Below are 17,850 nucleotides of genomic sequence, written 5' to 3' on the forward strand. Positions count from 1 at the left end.
TAGCGGATATTGATATCTTGAGGAGCGGTATAAAGTGGCAAATAGAGTGAGTGACAATAAATCTGCTCCATCCAGAAGCAAGTCCTCCTAAGGCTGCATTTAACTTTCCCTCATATTGAGCAGAGCATGCCTTTATGTAAAAGCATCACATTACGCACTTCATTCTGCCATCTATATATATGCCTTCTAGAAATGCAAGGTTAGATATTAGAAATCAAGGTAGGTGTAGAGAAGCATGAACATGATTTCAGATATTATATGTTCGTTTTCACGTACAAATTTAAGGATTGTAAACTAAGTGCATTTCCAATATATGTTTTCCAGCATGAATGCATTATTTGTAAAATATTGCAACACATGACTCATCAAATACACAAGGTTTGAGTTAATATGTTCAAGGTTCGAGTTAATATGACCAACCAATCGAGTTTCGAAAACCATTTGGACTTGATGTAGCATGTGCATTTATATAATTGATATCTTCCTTGGCTAGACCAGCTTCAGCTAAGACTTTCTCAATGCAGCGTAACTCCAACCCCTTTGTTCAGAAATTTACAAAAAAAACTAATAGAGCAAGTGAGCAGGTAAGAGTGCAAGACATATCAGCTTTTAAAAATGTGGATGTTTGCGGAAACAGAAAACTGAAAACAAAAAAAACTACGACAAACAAACCCTAACGAAAAGGGAATAAAACAATATCAATTTAAAAAATAAAATTTTTTGTACATAATAATTAGGAAATTTTAGAAAATAACACCAGAAAAAACACAAAATTTTGATTATAACACCACAAAATTTCAAAGTTTTATTATAACACCACTTAAAAATTAAAATTTTGGTTTCACCACCTAAATGGTTACAACGTTAGAGTAACTGTTAGTTGGGCCCACTGCAACAACTATTTTTTTCAAAGTCTTTTATATAGTTGCGATATCCTTCACAATCATTCAATTGTTGATCTGTTTACACAAAATTAGGGTTCAAATTTTGCGAATTCAACAATCAAATTGCCCAAATTGTTTGATTTAAGCATCATTGTTCGGGGGAGGAAGATTTGAAATCAGGTAATTGCGTCAATACCACTATAGAAAACCCTAATTTATCTTTCTTAAATGTTATGTAAATCAATCTATGTTGTTGAATTAAGTGCATAATTCAGTTCGCATGTGTAAGTAATCATATAATTCGTACTTATTTCATGAAGTATGTGTGTTAATTGTCCTCATATTTGCGAAAAAATGAACTTAGGGTTCATCGCAAAAATAAATTGGGGGTTTTGATTTTTAGGACTGATTGTTTAATTTCCTTGGTTCATTTGTATAGATTTTAATAGTAGGAATGATTTTGCTTATTGTGGATGACATATTGATGCAGGAGATGTCTTTCACAAGTTCCTCTCCTTCAAGGGAGAAGAAGTGCAAGTGTGGTGTTCCTTTTGCGAAGCTTACCAGTTGGACAAGGGAGAACCCTGGTCGAAAGTTCAGAACATGCAAGTTCTATGATACTGTAACTGAAAGCAGGGGTTGTAAAGTATTTGAATGGGTGGATGAACCTGATGGGACAGCCTGGCAAACAGAGGTGATCAACAATTTGTTGTTGGACAAGAAGCTGTTGAAGGGAGAAATTACTGACTATAAAAGGGAAGTTGATGATCTTGGTGGACAGATGAGGTGTTTGCTCAATGAAGTGGACAACCTGAAGATGAAATGCAAGGCTTTAAACTCATACAGGAAGAAGATGAACAGAGAGATGCATGGAAGAAATGGAGGATCAGAGCACTCTGTTCTGTGTGTTGCTTTTGGGATTAGTTTAGTCATGTTAGTGATGGTAGTTATTGAGGGGTTTGTAATGCTTAAAATGTAATTTTTCCTTAGGCATGAACAATACTAGTAATGCTTTTGTAATGGTTTATAAGTGGCATTGAACCACTTTTGCAATGTATTGTATACAATATTTTGGATGGAATGATTAAAGCAACTACTTAGTAATCTGAAATTATATTGAAACCAAATGAGCAAATTACTTGCATTGCTTAACAAAATAGGTTTTTAAAGCCTAACACCAGAGTATGACTTGATCAAAATAAGCTTACAAAGCTTAACACCAAAAGTATGAGTTCAAAAAACAACCTCTAAGTGTTACACTTAGTCTACTGCATGCTAATGTTCAAAATAACAACCTAAAAGTCTAGTTCAGAAAAAGGAAACAACACCTAGTTCATTGAGTCAAATTTGCATGTTTGAAAGTCTGCAGCTTAGCTCTCCTTGTCTGCACTCCAGTATGTTGCACTGTGTCTCTGTTTCTAGGTTCAGGTTGACTGGAAGAGGGGGTGCTATGTTGGTTGGACCTTGGCTGGGCTTGTTGACTATTTGAACCTTTCCTCCTGCTGAGTGGTTCACAGCCTGGTTACTCTTGGGGAAAAGTCTTGTTCCCAATGCTGTTTGGACCAGCCCCTACTGCACTCTGTGGTTAACAGAGGAAAAAACAAGTTTCAACATCTAATTGCATCACAAAATAAAAAGAAAAAAAGAAAATTGAACGAGTACCAAAGAATACCTTCTTAGCAGCTCTGATCTGATCTCACTCTTCATCCTCTGCTCAACTACCCATGGTGAGTTTAAAGGGGGTCTCCCTGCAGATCTTTGCTCAGTTGGTCCAGGTACAGTTGGGAGCTTGCAAGTCTTGGCATAGTGGCCAAATCCACCACAATTCCTGCATTGTTTTTTCCTTTTCTTTCCTCCCTGCTTCGCCCCTTCTACAGAAGTTCCTTCACCAGGGTCCAGCTTTCTTTTCTTCAATTTGGGCCTTCCAGGCTGCACCTAGGCTGGTGGCTGAGGCTCTCTCATGTTAACTCTGTCCCAATGCTTTGGCCTTGACATTGGTTGAATTGCAGGCTCATATGTTGCTATGTAGGTGGCCATACTGTAATAGGGGTGGACCCATATTGCTCAACATCACTTCTTTGATCCATTATGCATGCAAAGGCATGAACACATGGGATGCCTGTAAGCTGCCAATGATTGCAGGAACAAGTCCCATTTCCCAAGTCAACTAGAACCTGGTCATCCTTCAACTGCACTTCATAAGTGTCATCCCTAGCAGCTTGAACAATGCAATTCTTAGACACATAGCTCATCCTTTGAAACGGCTTATGAACATATGGAGTCAAGTTGCTTGTGATTTCCTTGGAGTCCTCCCACTTCTTATTGTTTCTCCTCATCATGTACCTCCTCATCCATTCCATTTGGGTGAGGATAGGTTTGTCTCTTGCATATCTAATAACTGCATTGAAAGTCTCACACATATTGTTTAGTAACATGTTGGACCTGCAATTGTCACTGAATGCATGTCTGCACTAGTGTTGAGTGGGGATATTGTTCAAGTAATCATAAGCCTCCTCATCAATCTCCTTAATCTGATAGTAAATATAAAAGGCATTGGTATTTCGTACTCAAGCTACAAACACAACAAGAACAGTGTTCTAGTCAAGCTCTTAAATTTGTTCATAACAATCTAAGCTACACACACAACAAGAACAGTGTTCCAGTTTAAAACAATCTAAGCTCAATGAATCCAGTTTAATTTCATAGTTTAATTTGTTCAAAATAATCTAAGCTACAGACTTACATGTGTTGTTGCTCTTGCAACACTCCAAAAAAGCTCCTTGAAAACTGATCCAGTGAACTTCAGCTTGAAATTTGCCCAAATATGCCTAACACAAAACCTTGTTTCTGCATTTGGCACAACTTGATCTAGAGCTTCAACTAGTCCCTGTTTAACAGCATCCAAATACATTTATCATACTTCACAAAATAAAGAACAGGACACATTAAAGACTAGAAAAAAAAACAAGACAATTTTACCTTCTGCCTGTCTGACATAAAGGTGAAGCCTGACCCATTTGCACTCCCAAGGCTATGCATCAGTGATTTAAGGAACCAAACCCAATTTTCCCTGTTTTCAACATCACAAGTTGCCCAAGCAACAGGGTAAATGCTGTTATTTCTATCTTTGGACACTACAACTAAAATCTGCCCTGGGTAAGCTCCTTTCAAGTGGAAGACATATATCCACTCCAATGATTGGCCTACAACCCTTCAAGAAACCATCTTTCAAAGGCCTCAAACAAACATACATTCTCATAAACAAGGGAGGCTCGGGCTGCTCAATGCCATCTACCACCACATTACAACCATACCCTAGGTTGTATTTCATTATAGTCTTCCCATAATCCCAGACCCTTGCATATTGCTCTCTTGCTGAACCAATAATTATCAACTTAGCTCTACATCTTGCCATACAAGCCTTAAAGTAGGTCACTTGAACCCCCAGGTCTTGCAGCACCCTATCCCTGATCTGCTTAATCTTCCAGGTTGGGTTACTTCTGAACTCCTTAAGGTACCTCTCTGCAATGAACTCTGCAGTGACCTTCTTGTTCTCCATGCTTCTCACACATCTATGCTTTCAACTCATGCTTTTTATTTTCCAAGTCTGTTGTCTAACTAACTTCGTAGCATGGATCTTGAAATTGCACTTCACTCCACCCTTGCATATACACAAAGGCATCCTACTTGTCTTTGTGTCAAACTTACAACCACATCTATTCCTACACTGAATAGTAATCCTACTACTATCATTGTGTAAAAAGTAGTATTCATACCTATTCTCTATGGCATGCACTCTTAGAGATTTTCTTAAACTAAAACATTGCTGAACTTAAGCCTACTAACAAGTACAATAGGCTTACACTACTAGAAAAAGGTCAATTTCCGATGGACACGAAAATCCGTCGAAAAAACGAAATTTCGATGGATTTGAATTCCGTCGGAAATTTCCGACGAATTTAGATTTTTCGTCGGAAATCCGTCGGAAAATACTTAGTTTTTGACGGATTTTCCGTTGAAAAATAATTAATTTCCGACGGAATTTAAACCCTTTCCGACGAAATTATGGTTTTTTTTTAAAAAAAAAACAAAAAAAAAAACAAACCCTAATTAAAACGGAACTATCCCCCTCCCCCTTTCATTTCTCATTTCTCTTTCTCTCTCCTCTTCTCCTTCTCTCTTCCGCCTCTGTCTTCTTCTTCTTTGATCCTCTCTCCTCTAGTCCTCTTCTCTGATTCTCTCTTCTCTCTCCTCTTCCCTTCCTCTTCTCCTTCCTCTCTTCTCTCGTCCTCTTCTCGTTCCTCTTCTCGTTCCTCTCTTCTCTCGTCCTCTTCTCCGTAAGCCCAAGCCTAAACCCGCAACCCGCAACCCCCACTCGCAACACCTCACGCGTGAAAAATCGACTAGGGTTGTAATTATTTGAACAAAATAAGGTTTTTCATGTCAAATTCGACCATGAAAACTCTAGATCTAGAGTTTTCATGGTCGAATTTGACCTTTAAAACCCAAATTCAAGCCAATTTCGAGGTTTTGATGGAATTCAAGGTAAGTTCTCTTTTCTCTTTCTCTTATTTTGTTTATTGAGATTTTCTTAAAAATTTTATGGTGATGTGTGGTTGAATTGCGGTGGTGGTGGGTGGTTGTGTTCAAGGTAAGGGTTAGGGTGGGATTGAGCTAGTTTTTTTGAATGGATCTGGTTTGGATGGGGGTGTTGGTGGGTTGGGATGGGGGTCGTGGTGGGTGGGAATCTGGTTTAGGTTGGGGCTCTGGTGGCTGGTGAGGTGGGTTACAGGTTTTGGTGGGTGGTGAGGTAGGTTAGTGTGTTTACAGGTTTTGGTGAGGTGGCCTAGTTAGTGTGGCGGGTAGGGATCTGGGTTGTGGGTGGTGTTGGGTGTTTGATGGGGTGGTGTTGGGCGTTTGATGGGGTCGGGTTTGGGTGTTTAGGTGGGTGGATATGGGTATGGGTTTGGTGGGGTTTTGGTTAAGGTTCGGTCAGGGTTTGGGTTATGTGGGACTGGTTTAGGGTTCGGTGGTGGTGGTGGTGGGTGGCGCTGGGTTTGTGGTGGCTATGGGCTTAGGTGGGTTTAGAGTTAGGGTGGGGAGAGTGGCAGTCTGATGGTCTGGGCTTAGGGTTAGGTTTAGTTAGGGGCTGGTGGAGTGGTGGTGGTCTGATGTTGGGGTTAGGATTAGTTAGGGGTTGGTGGTGGTGATAGCCATGCCCGTGGTGGCGCGGCGTGGTTTTTTTTTTAATTTCATTAAATCAGTTTCCGGCGGAATTTCCGTCGAAATTTTCCAGCGGATTTGTGTCCATCGGAAATTTCCGACGGACTTTTTCGGTGCCGGAATTCCTCTTCCGACTAAACAAAATTCCGTCAGAAAAGGTTATTTTGCCTACAAAACCTTTTCCGACAACCGATTTTGACGGAAATTCCATCGAAAACGGGTTTCCAACGGAATTCAGGGTGTTTCCGACGGAATTTTTCCGTCGGAAATGGCCTGTTAGTGGTGTTAATAAAGTCAGTTTTCTCATTAAACCAAGGACTGTTGTCCTCTTTATCTGATGAACCATCCAAGCTCCTTAGCTCATCTGATTCTCCCTCAATTTCTTCCTGCAGTTGAACCTCACTCACATCCAAGTTCTCATTCAACCTTGACCTAGGATCCTTTACAACCCCCTGATCATGTACATCCAACTGCTTCCCAAGACTTCTTGTTACCTTCTCCAAAATCTCTTCAGAATTCTGTATAAACCACCTTTCATCCCCACTATCATACTCCTCTTCACCAAGCTCCCAAGTTATGTCAATGTCACTCCTATCACTAGAAGAATACCCCTCCTCACTCCCAGATTCACTGCCTTCACTATTATCATCAAAAACCAATCCTTTAGCTACATATTTCTTTTCCCCTTCCCCTTATCCAACACCTTCCCACTACCAGAAACCCTTTCAAACTTAGCTTTACCTATCCCCTTATCCAATAACTTCCCTCTACCAGAAACCCCCCTCACTCTTAGCAGAAACCCCTTCACTCTTTCCTATCCCCTTACCCTTATCCTGTCTAGATCTAGGTTTAGGAGAATCTTCCCTTTGACTCACCTCAAGGTCAGTTTTGTTAAGTCTTAGGCTCTTCCTAACTAGTACAGTCTTTCCTGAACTTTTCTTCCCCTTTCTCTCAGCCTTTTTTGGAGTGGACTAGGCCTCATGTATGGGCCTTAAGGGTTCATCTGCAGTCACAAAAGCTTCCACATACCTTTCCCCATTGACTGCCTCTAACAGCCCCTTCACTTCCTCTTCATTTACTATTTCCCTTCTCCCTGTGTTAAAGGTCCTCCCTCTTTGTTTATACCATAGTCTGCAGTTTGGAGGGACATGGACATTATAATTCACAAACCCATGCACAACAACTTCCCTCAAATAATGTACATCTATCTTATCCACTACCACATCCCTCCTCCAATAATATAACCCACCACACCAGTAAAGCAAATGTTTTGTTTTTGACACTCTTTTGGTAACAAAAGCCACCCCAACTCTGAATACTATATCAATTAATCCTTCTTGGTTGTTGGCCATTTATCTACCCAATAAACAGATGCAAAGCAAGTCAACAAAATCCAACATATCTTACCCCAATTAAACAATCAAACGCACTACTTTAATCAACAAAAGCAAACATATTTTAAACCAAAACAAGGACAAACCAGTCAACAGGTCACCAAAATCAATGAATTAAAGTAAATAATTAACCAATTACACCAATTCATACTTAAATTAATCACATTCTACTTTAATTACAAGTTCACACAGTACACAAAGTAAATCACACCCAATTTTACTGGTTTTAGGGTTCCTACTTTATTCCCAAATTACCCTACATTCCTCATGAAAATGGCATAATTAACTTCAATAGTTGCTGAAAACTACTTTAAAGGGTTCGAAAGGTACCTCTTTTGGAATCTTGCTGTTGTTTCTGTCAGAATCCACGAAAAATCCAAGCTTTTTTGTTGTTGAAAATGGCTGACGACTTCTGGCTGAGTTGTTTCGCTCCAATACTGAAACCTCCCTTTTCAATTCAATTTCTCAACCACACAATTCAACTTAGGGTTTGATTCTTGACTTTCAATTTATGGCCCACCAAATCCATATTGTAAGTTTTTTTTTAATTAAAAAAAAAAACTTAAATAAATTACATAATATATTATAATATTGATAAAGGCCCACATTTTTTGTCAAATGAGACTCAAAGTTGAGTATCTAAACTTATCCTTTGCAAAAAATACTCTCTCTCTCCTAAAAAAACTCACTCAAGTCTCACCATTGGAGATGGTCTTAGATAAACAAGGTAGCTAATTACGAATGTCTAATTTTGATTGAAGATTGGTTTTAGTTTTAAATTAGTGTTATGCTACTTGATCCTTGTTTGTATTATTGGAGTGTTGAAGTTGGTGTTGTCACTTTGATGTTGAACTATCATAATTATTTTCTTTGTTAAATCATAACTAGAAAATATAATACGCCGAGCGCAATGTAAAAAAAAAAAAAAGTTTGAGAGAAAAATCTGGGAGATAGCAGTGACTTCTAGAGAAGAGGGGAGGAAAGGGAAGTGGTACAGTGAAGGAGGGAGCAAGTAGGAAGGGATTACTAAAAATTACAAAATCCAGAAAATATGAGTTGGGAAAGAGAAAGGGAGTGAGAAAATAAGGGCTTGGAAAGATAAATAGATAGATTGATGGATATCAAGTAGAAAGAGGCCCTTTAAAATTCGCGATCCATATAAAAACGAGTAACACAAGGAGATAGAGCCCGTAGAGGAAAAGGAAATGAGAAGGGAGGAGAAGCAAGTAATATAATGCTTTCTAAAATTTGCCACACCATAAAAGTCAATTGAATTTTCTTTGGATGATATTCTTTGTTGAAACATACCTTTAATAATACATAAAATTTGTGAAAAACATAGAAGACGGGTGGAGTGAAAAGAAGAGCTTGAAAGAGATATCTGGGGAAATAGCAGTGATAATGAAGGGAGGAGGAAAGGAAAGTGGTACACTGAGAGAGGGAGCAAAGGGAGCAAGTAGGTAGAGACTTACTAAAAATTACAAAAACCATAAAATATGAGTGAGGTTAAAAAGAAAGGGAGTGAGGAAATGAGGGCTTGGAAAGATTAATAGATAAATTGATGGATAACAACTAGGAAGAGACCTTCTAAGATTCACAATCTGTAAAAATGAGTAACAGAAGGAGATAGAGCCCATAGAGAAAAAGGAAGTGAGAAGGGAGGAAGGGAGGGGGGGGGGGGGTGGGGGGAAGGGAGAAGGGGAGGAGAAAGTAATATGATACTTTCTAAAATTTTCAAAACCAAAAAAGTCGATTGAGAAGTAGACAGGTAGAGGTAGAGGAAGCCTGGGGAAACCTGGCCATCAACTCTAGACAGAAATCTCAAAAGAATTTGTGTCGAAGTTATGGATGTTGGTCGTGGCATAGGTAGAGTTGATTTCTACGTGGCAAAGAAGTTCAACGTTGATCTCATTGGCATTGATCTCTCCACCAATATGATCTCCATAGTTGGTAAGCATGTTGTTGGATACAATTGTGCATTTGAGTTTAAGGCAGCTGATTGTAAAATGATAACTTACCTAACGATACTTTTGATGTGATCTATAGCCGTGATACCATTTGTTTGGGGTAAAAATAACACCATTCTTTATATTATGGTAATTTATGTTCATGCTTACCAGCCTTTTGTTTATTGCATACATCACCAGTAGCAACTTAATTTTTAGCATTATAATTGTGCTACTCTGTTTTATTTTTCAGTATAAAGCTATTAGCGTTGTTTTACAAATGGTTGAAACCCGATGGGAGAGTTTTAATAATTGATTACTGCAGGAATGCTGATATACATACACCCATCATGAAATCGCTTGAATTTGCTGCATATATTAAGCAGAGGGGATATGATCTCTATGATTTTATTCTCAATGCCCCATCTCCGAAATCAGATTTTCTTACTATTAGCATATATACTGATGATGTATTCATTCGTTCCAAAAACTTAAGAGATGTTGGATTCGATGAGGTTATTTATGAGGATTTAGGTTTCATCAGTCCTTTTCCTTTTACTTCTCTTCAAATATCAAGTACGAAACTTTAGTATTGATTTAATTTCTTATGGCTTGGTGTTTTCCTTTTCCTTTTTGGGTGTTGATTTGCTTAAATATATAGGGAGATAGTTGGTTGGACAACCAAGTTGGTGAAGAGGTCATTTTGTGAGCAAGGATGAGGTTTGTTCATTTTGTTGAGAAATCGGTGATTGTAGCCGTCATCTCTGATTTATTTTTCAAGTATTATCAGTTATGATTTATGAATCATGTGTAATTTGACAATTATTATCATACTAATTAGTTTTTTCTAAAGAGGGGAGAGAATAATGGTAGAAACTTGTACACCAAATTATAGAAACAATCAATTGTAGTCTTTTACACTACTAAATTATCTCTTCAACTCACACCTCCAAATTGTTCATATAGTCCGGTTGTATTGCTACTTATTAAAGACGGCTTGAGCTATACATAAAAAAGATTGTATCAATTTTAATTTAAAAATGCTACATTCTTTGACATTAGTCCAGCGTTAATGAGAGGGTAGAAGAAAAAACCAAGGACACTATGCTATCGTATATATAGTGCTTCTATTTTCAAGGTTAGCTTGTCTTCACAATATAGTTCTACTTACCAATTATGTATTTCTATTATCTGATTATGCCTACTTTACTTAGAAATAAATACAAATATTACCATTTACCCTCATGACATTACATATTTTTAAAAAATCTTGAAATCACGACAAATTACTTTAAACTCATCATAAGAATAATAAATATTTAAACCAATAATTACGACAAAAATTCACATGCTGAACTATTGCGCGCAACGCGCGCGAGAGGGCTACTAGTAATCAACAAGCTAGCCACTTCATGGCCTAAACCTACTCTTTTCTTCGATATTGGCGCCTCTTCTCTTCTATATCTCACCCATCTTTTTCTCCAAGTCAAACATCCTAACTTTTCTTCCTGCCGGCGGCTTCTTAGGCCTTGCATCATCTTCTTCATCATTGCTCCTTTCTTCGCTCAAGCTTACATACCTTGAATACATTTACTAAATTTTCTCCTTTTGTGTGTTCCATAACCTCCAAGGGCACTGTACGTGTCGGTTTTCTAATTTGGAAATTAAACCAAATAGAATTTGACCGAATGCAAGTGAGTTTGAGAGTAAGTATACGTGGTTTGATTGTTGGTTGTAACTCTTGAATGTATCACCGTACCATCTTTTAGGATATGAAATGGAAGCAACGATAATTGGAAAATTACATAAGGAAACTCTAAAGAATGAATGATGAAATTTTTGCAAAGTTCTTTTTTTGGTCATTTTAATTTTAATTATATAAATCGTTTTCCATAAAAAAAAATAAAAATTCATAGTAAGTTCATATATGTATAAGAGTATGAGACTTGGAATTTCATAAAAATGAGTTCTAACCTATCCACAAAAAATCAAACATTAAGGGTCATCAATATATTCAATTTCTGATTACAGGTCTGGCCTTTTACCAATTTCGACCAATTCTATTATGGGATATGAAAAATCACATTGGCTATCTAGAAAGTAGGTTCTCTAAGCTTTCTAACTTGGGGTCACACGTCCTCATAGGATGAGAGCTGCTACACATACACATGGCGTATGTGGAGCCTACATACACTGCCAATGAGATTACGCCACATCATCAGAAGCAAAATAAAAGAGAGGGAAAACAGGGGGGGGGAATAATTAGGCAGTTTGGCTCCATGGGCTACTTGAGGCGGGATGATTTTGTTAAGCACTAATTATGCATTAATGGTTAGGCACATCTATCAATTAATATCATCCACTCTGAATTTAAAAATTAAAGGATAATCTCATATATCTCCATATCTGGCTGGAGAAGAACAGTGAAAAGATGGCAGCCATTAACGCCAATAAGAAATGTGGTGTAATTTTTTTTTTAAATTGATGGAGTTTAAAGTTAAATACCTCATACTCATAATAAATTAATACGGTACATAATGAGTCTTGTATGTTCGACAGTTTTGTACTTTACTCCATAATTACTACGTTCTAATTTTTTTTTTTTTTTGAAGAAGAAGAAAATTACTACATTCAAATTGAACAAGGTATACATTGAAGTTTTATTGGATATAATGGTGTGGTCTTTATATTCCAGTTATAACTATTAGAGTTTGTTTATTCTGAATGTTATAGGGTTTTTGGATTTTATTCAACTCTAGTAGTGTAGATTTTACAGTTTTGGGGATCGGACAAAGAAACTGTATTCTAGTTTAATCCAAAATTATGGGTTCGACGCATAATAATAGTTATTGAGTTATGTTACTTTACGTGGTGTTAAAAGGTTTCATATTACTTTAGTAAAAAAAAATTATTTTTTAGTATTACAAACTGAAAAGCAGTACCTGATAAGAAATGTATCCAGCTCTAGTTATTAATATTTTTTTAAAAAAATCATTAATTTTTCAGTATCAAATAAATAAACATAATACTCAGTAAATAGTAGTATCATGTATTGGTGTTAGTAAAGTCGATATGTTTTTTTTTAATCTGTACCCTAAATAAATAATATTTATTGAAAATTAATAATAGTTTATAAACTAGTTCTAAGCTAATTGTTGACACAATAAGTATTTTGTTCTAGTTACATAGTTGTTAACACGACAAGTATTATGTTTACGTATTTAGCAAATTATTTAGTGCTTAACAAGAAAATTAAAATCGTTATCAGTTATAGGGTATGGATTTTCCGAAAGATACAAACTTGCCACAGGATACTAAAATGTAGTTGTTTTGTTTTTGTTTTGTTTTTGTTTTAGTTTATTGATTGTTTTTCCTTACTCTTAGTTTGCTCTAGGCTTTGTTCTTCTCGCCCCTCGTGATCACCAAAAAACAAACTAACTTGTTTTACAAAATGACCAAAGGATACAAACTTACCAAAGGATGAAATAAAAAAGTGTATAAAGAAACCAGTTGCGTGATAAAGACAACTTGCAAACAATTACAAAAATTAAATCATTAGAGTACAGTGCATCATTGTAAACTAAAGTACATTTGTACATAATAAATAAAATGGTAATGTTACTACAAATACATCAAACATACCTTACTATGGAACTAGTCTAAATTTTGACAAAGATCATTAATAAATGATAATTTTAACTTAAAAGATCGCCAGTAAACGATAAATTTTAAAATTTTAATTATGTTTTATAGTTACTTGTTCATCTAATTCTTGGAGAAAAAAAAACCAACATTGCAATCATATTATATGGGATCTTTTAAAATTTGTTAATTATTTTTAGCGAAAGGCTTCTTTCATATAATTGTTATGGTCATTGTTCTATTGTTAGCACAAAATGCTATATTTAGAGGCATGCCCGGTTTATCACCTAAACATGAGTTGTTTATCAAATGACAAATTTGTAAATAAATGCAAAAAAAAAAAAAAAAAAAAAAAACTGTTCATGGTAAAACCGCTAACACCATTAGCGATTTTACCATGAATAGTGTTTTTTTTTTTGCACTATTCATCGTAGAACCTCTAATTGTGTTAGCGGTTCTACCATGAATAGTGCAAAAAAGCACTGTTCATGGTAAAACCGCTAACACCACTAGCGGTTCTTCCATGAACAGTGTTTTATTTTTGATATTTATTTACAAATTTGCCACCGTGATAAAAAAACTCATGTGTTATCAAGGTGATAAACTTGTATTTTCTCCTATATTTATTATATTAACTCACATAAATTCCGTCGATTAACATATATATATGGAATAATAACTTCAAAGGGTTCTAATCAATTTTTTAGGGTTAAACATATATACATTTAGAATACAAATTAAACAATTGTTATCTGTTACTAAAAAGTATGGCATGCGTTCTTACTAACTTGTTACCTTACACATCCGATCCGCAATGCTATTACAATGTATCATATACGTTAAATAGATTCAGATACCCATTGATTCATAATTGTGTACCAATTTAGTATGTGGATTAAAATTACATTAAAATGTCGGTAAAAATTAGCCAACAAAGTTGTAGTCAATGCTGGATAAGTAACTAAAATTGTACATTCAACATGTGAATAATGTTCAATGTTAAAAAAATATTTATTGAAATACAAAAAATAGTTTATGAGATTATTCTAATAATATTTTAATATGAAGTTATAATGTCATACAACATATTAAGATAGAAAGTTATAAACTATTTACCATCAATTTTATCGTCTTCAATATTATGATACAGAAACTACTACCTCCGTTTTTTTAGTTGACACGTTTTGACTTTAGCACTATTCACACAGTCCTCTTTGACTGTGTTTTGTGCTTTATACGTAATGAAAAATATAGTCATGTGGAATCTTGTTAGATTCGTCACGATATATATTTTCAAAATATCAACTTTTCATAATTTTTTCTTATAGGTAATTAAAGATATTAATGATTGAAATTGTGCATTGACAAACATGACTAAAGAAACGGGTCAACTAAAAAGAAATGGAAGAAGTATATTATATAATTGTTCTTATTCATCTATTCTATCGTTTTCAATATTACACCATTTTGTCTATAGCATATAGGCCATATACATTAGGATTTGGAATCACAACTTCTAAGTGATTAAAACAAATAGTGGATGGTTACTAAAAATATCAATTTGTAACATATAAAAAACATAAACCTGATTTTTTCTACTACTAGATATATATACTGTAAAAAGTTCAAAAAAATTATATACATGAGTGGATAACATGTAGTAATAGTAACCAAGATTCGAACTCGGGATAACATCCATAAAAGCATTTCCATTGCTGCATTAATAACCAAGATTACGGGATATTCACCATGTTAACAATTCGACACTTAAATTACTTAATGTAAACAAGACTGGGCCATGAGAAGGAACGCTAGGCTTTTTTTTTTCAAACTGTAAAATAGATTTAGAATACTATTTAAATTATAATTGTTACTACTTACTACACATATTACAAAATTCCAATCGTCTGAACATGTTATTTTTATTAATAAATTAAACTTTAATATAATTTTGTTTTGCACTGGTTTATTTTCTATTTTAATAAACATATAACATACTACAAAAGTTTCCTGCATTAAGCATGATGTTTGGTTCTAAACCAGAAGCTTCAATTCTTACTAATCTATTACCATGATAAATTAAGTAGGTTAATGTTTTGTCATTATGATTACTAAAGTGTCCATCTTAGTTTCTTACTAATCGGCTACTGGGATAAATCAATGAGGTTAATGTTTTATCATTGTGATTACTACAACTCCGATCTTGTGTTACTAAAAAATAATCTAACTTACAAAACTTTGATGTTGAAAATAAGGAAAAACTGAAGAACATTTGAATTAACGATATTTCATTTTTCATGAACGAAATATTATCTTTCATAACTTTATTAAAAATCAATTGGAAATATTGATATTTCAATTTACATCACAATCGAATTTGGATGAAGAGAAATAAATCATATAATGGAAAATGACAGGAAATATTATTAGAAATCTATAATACAAAATGTTGAAGATTGAATAAGATGGAAGGCTAATATCAGATATTTCAAATTAATACAAATCAATAACAGAAAAATGTTACAAATTTACATTCATTTTCTAAAAAAAAATTGTTCGACAAAAAAAAATCTTAAAAAAATGGAACAAATTGTTAGATAAAATTTTCGGCACGGAATATAAAAACCTGAAAATTAGATTTGTGACACATTAATAAAAACAAATAAAGTGCCGAGACAATCAGGGAAAAAAAAATATAAAATAACATCAAAAACATGACCAAGAAGGAGAACATTAGAAGAGGGGAGAGAGAAAAAATTCAAATCCAGAATATTAAACATTATAAACTGATTTCAAGAGTTCAATTGTAGGTAGAAGATTGATATTTGGAATATAGTTAAGAAACACAAACTAGGAAAATATATATGCATGAAATAATATACATATAATTATTTTCACAAACATATCTAGAAAAAAAAAGAGAAGAATAGATGAACATGAAGAACCATTGATGATAGAGAAAAGAGAATTGAAAATTAGAACAAAAAAAATAATTTGACTGACGAAATAAGAGGAGATAAGGTGGGGGTAGTTGGAGAAAGTGGGTGCCATTAATGTGCATTGAAAAGCCAAATTTCATTTGAATTTTGAATTGAAATTCAAGTGAAATTTTAGAAAATATATTTTTTAGGACCCAAAATGTTAACCAATGAAATGCTGACACAACACAGGTGTATGTTGGGTTCACATACACCTTGTGTATGTGTAACCTTTATTTTTTATAATTTTTACAAAATCTATTAACTATTACTAAAACAAAACATTGCTGACATCATCACTGTCTACGTGTCACTCAAAAAATAAATTTTTTCCCGCCTAAATACAAGAATGATGTCATTTTTTTTGGGTATATCTACCATATTTTAATTTGAATATTAGAACCTTCGACATTACTACTACAACCTATTAATTTATCTTTAAAAATTCAAACAATTGTAAATAGCACACTAATAAATGGATTCCTACATTAAAATATGTATTAGGCAGCGTTGAACATGTATTGTATCATAATTTTGATTAAATCTAAAACTATAAAATTTAAAATATTTTTGTACAAAGTGCATAATTCTTATTTATATTTATCATTTATTTTTAAAATGTACAAATTACAAAAATAGATTTTATTTAAACCGTGCATCACACGGGTTTAACCTAGTAGAGTATTAACACTAACTTGGTTCAAGACTGCTCTTTCCAACCAAGAGTATTATTTTTATATAACATATCAAATAGCTTCTAAAAATGAGAATTTTATGTAGAGCACTTATACATATATATATATATATATATATATATATATGTGTGTGTGTGTGTGTATATATATATATGTATATGTATATATATATATATATATGTATATGTATATGTATATATATATATACACATATACATATACATATATACATATACATATATACATATGCATATACATATATACATATGCATATACATATATACATATACATATACATATATACATATACATATACATATATATATATATATATACATATATATATATATACATATATATACATACATATATATATATATACATATATATATATATGTCATTAATATACCTTTAAAAGGAATATGGCATTTTCGAAGTATTTTGACCATTACCACCCCATTTCCCATGAACATCCCAAACTAGAGAGATTTTAAAGAAAATTCTATCTCTCATAATGTAACCGTTAGATGGATTCTAATTTTTAATATGTTATTATAGAAGACATATAGGCCTTCCAAAGACATATCATATGCCCAAATCTAACCACTAGATTGTAATACCCTGGAAACTTCCTTCTTTTAAAATACTCTTTTTACTCTAAATAAAACTCATTTTAGGAAATAACCAAAATATTATTGCCACCGTGATAACGGCTAAGACTATTTTCAAAGTCATACAACAAAAGTCTAACTTAAAAATCAACTTTTCAAAATTAAATAAATAACTTGAGTTCACACCTCAAAATATAAGTAAAATAAAACATCTACAAGTTGGAACCAATATAAACATGGCCCTTCAAAACCAATTTAAAAAACTATAACAATGTTAGTCCATAATTAATAAATCAATAATTCATAATATAAAACTAAGAAAGCATAACAAGTAACTTTCTACACTCATTCCCTTCATGCTTCAAGTACCTGTCACTTTATCTTTTTTTTAACCTCTCTACTCACCATATCAATGGGTCATAGTAGGGCCAATCCAAAATAAAACCAAACACAAATACAAAAGTACGAAACAACAAA

At 34.0% G+C, this 17,850-nt stretch overlaps 1 protein-coding gene across 1 annotated transcript; it reads left to right on the top strand.

The window, feature by feature from the left end:
• The first annotated feature begins 1,338 nt into the window (after positions 1-1,338).
• On the top strand, positions 1,339-1,863 carry LOC110737581. The gene has a single exon (XM_021917918.1). It carries the CDS (start codon positions 1,339-1,341, stop codon positions 1,861-1,863), a length of 525 nt encoding a protein of 174 aa, XP_021773610.1.
• The last annotated feature ends 15,987 nt before the right edge of the window (positions 1,864-17,850 follow it).

The sequence above is a fragment of the Chenopodium quinoa genome, unplaced genomic scaffold, assembly GCF_001683475.1.
Source record: "Chenopodium quinoa cultivar QQ74 unplaced genomic scaffold, ASM168347v1, whole genome shotgun sequence".
NCBI classification, from domain to species: Eukaryota; Viridiplantae; Streptophyta; class Magnoliopsida; order Caryophyllales; family Amaranthaceae; genus Chenopodium; species Chenopodium quinoa.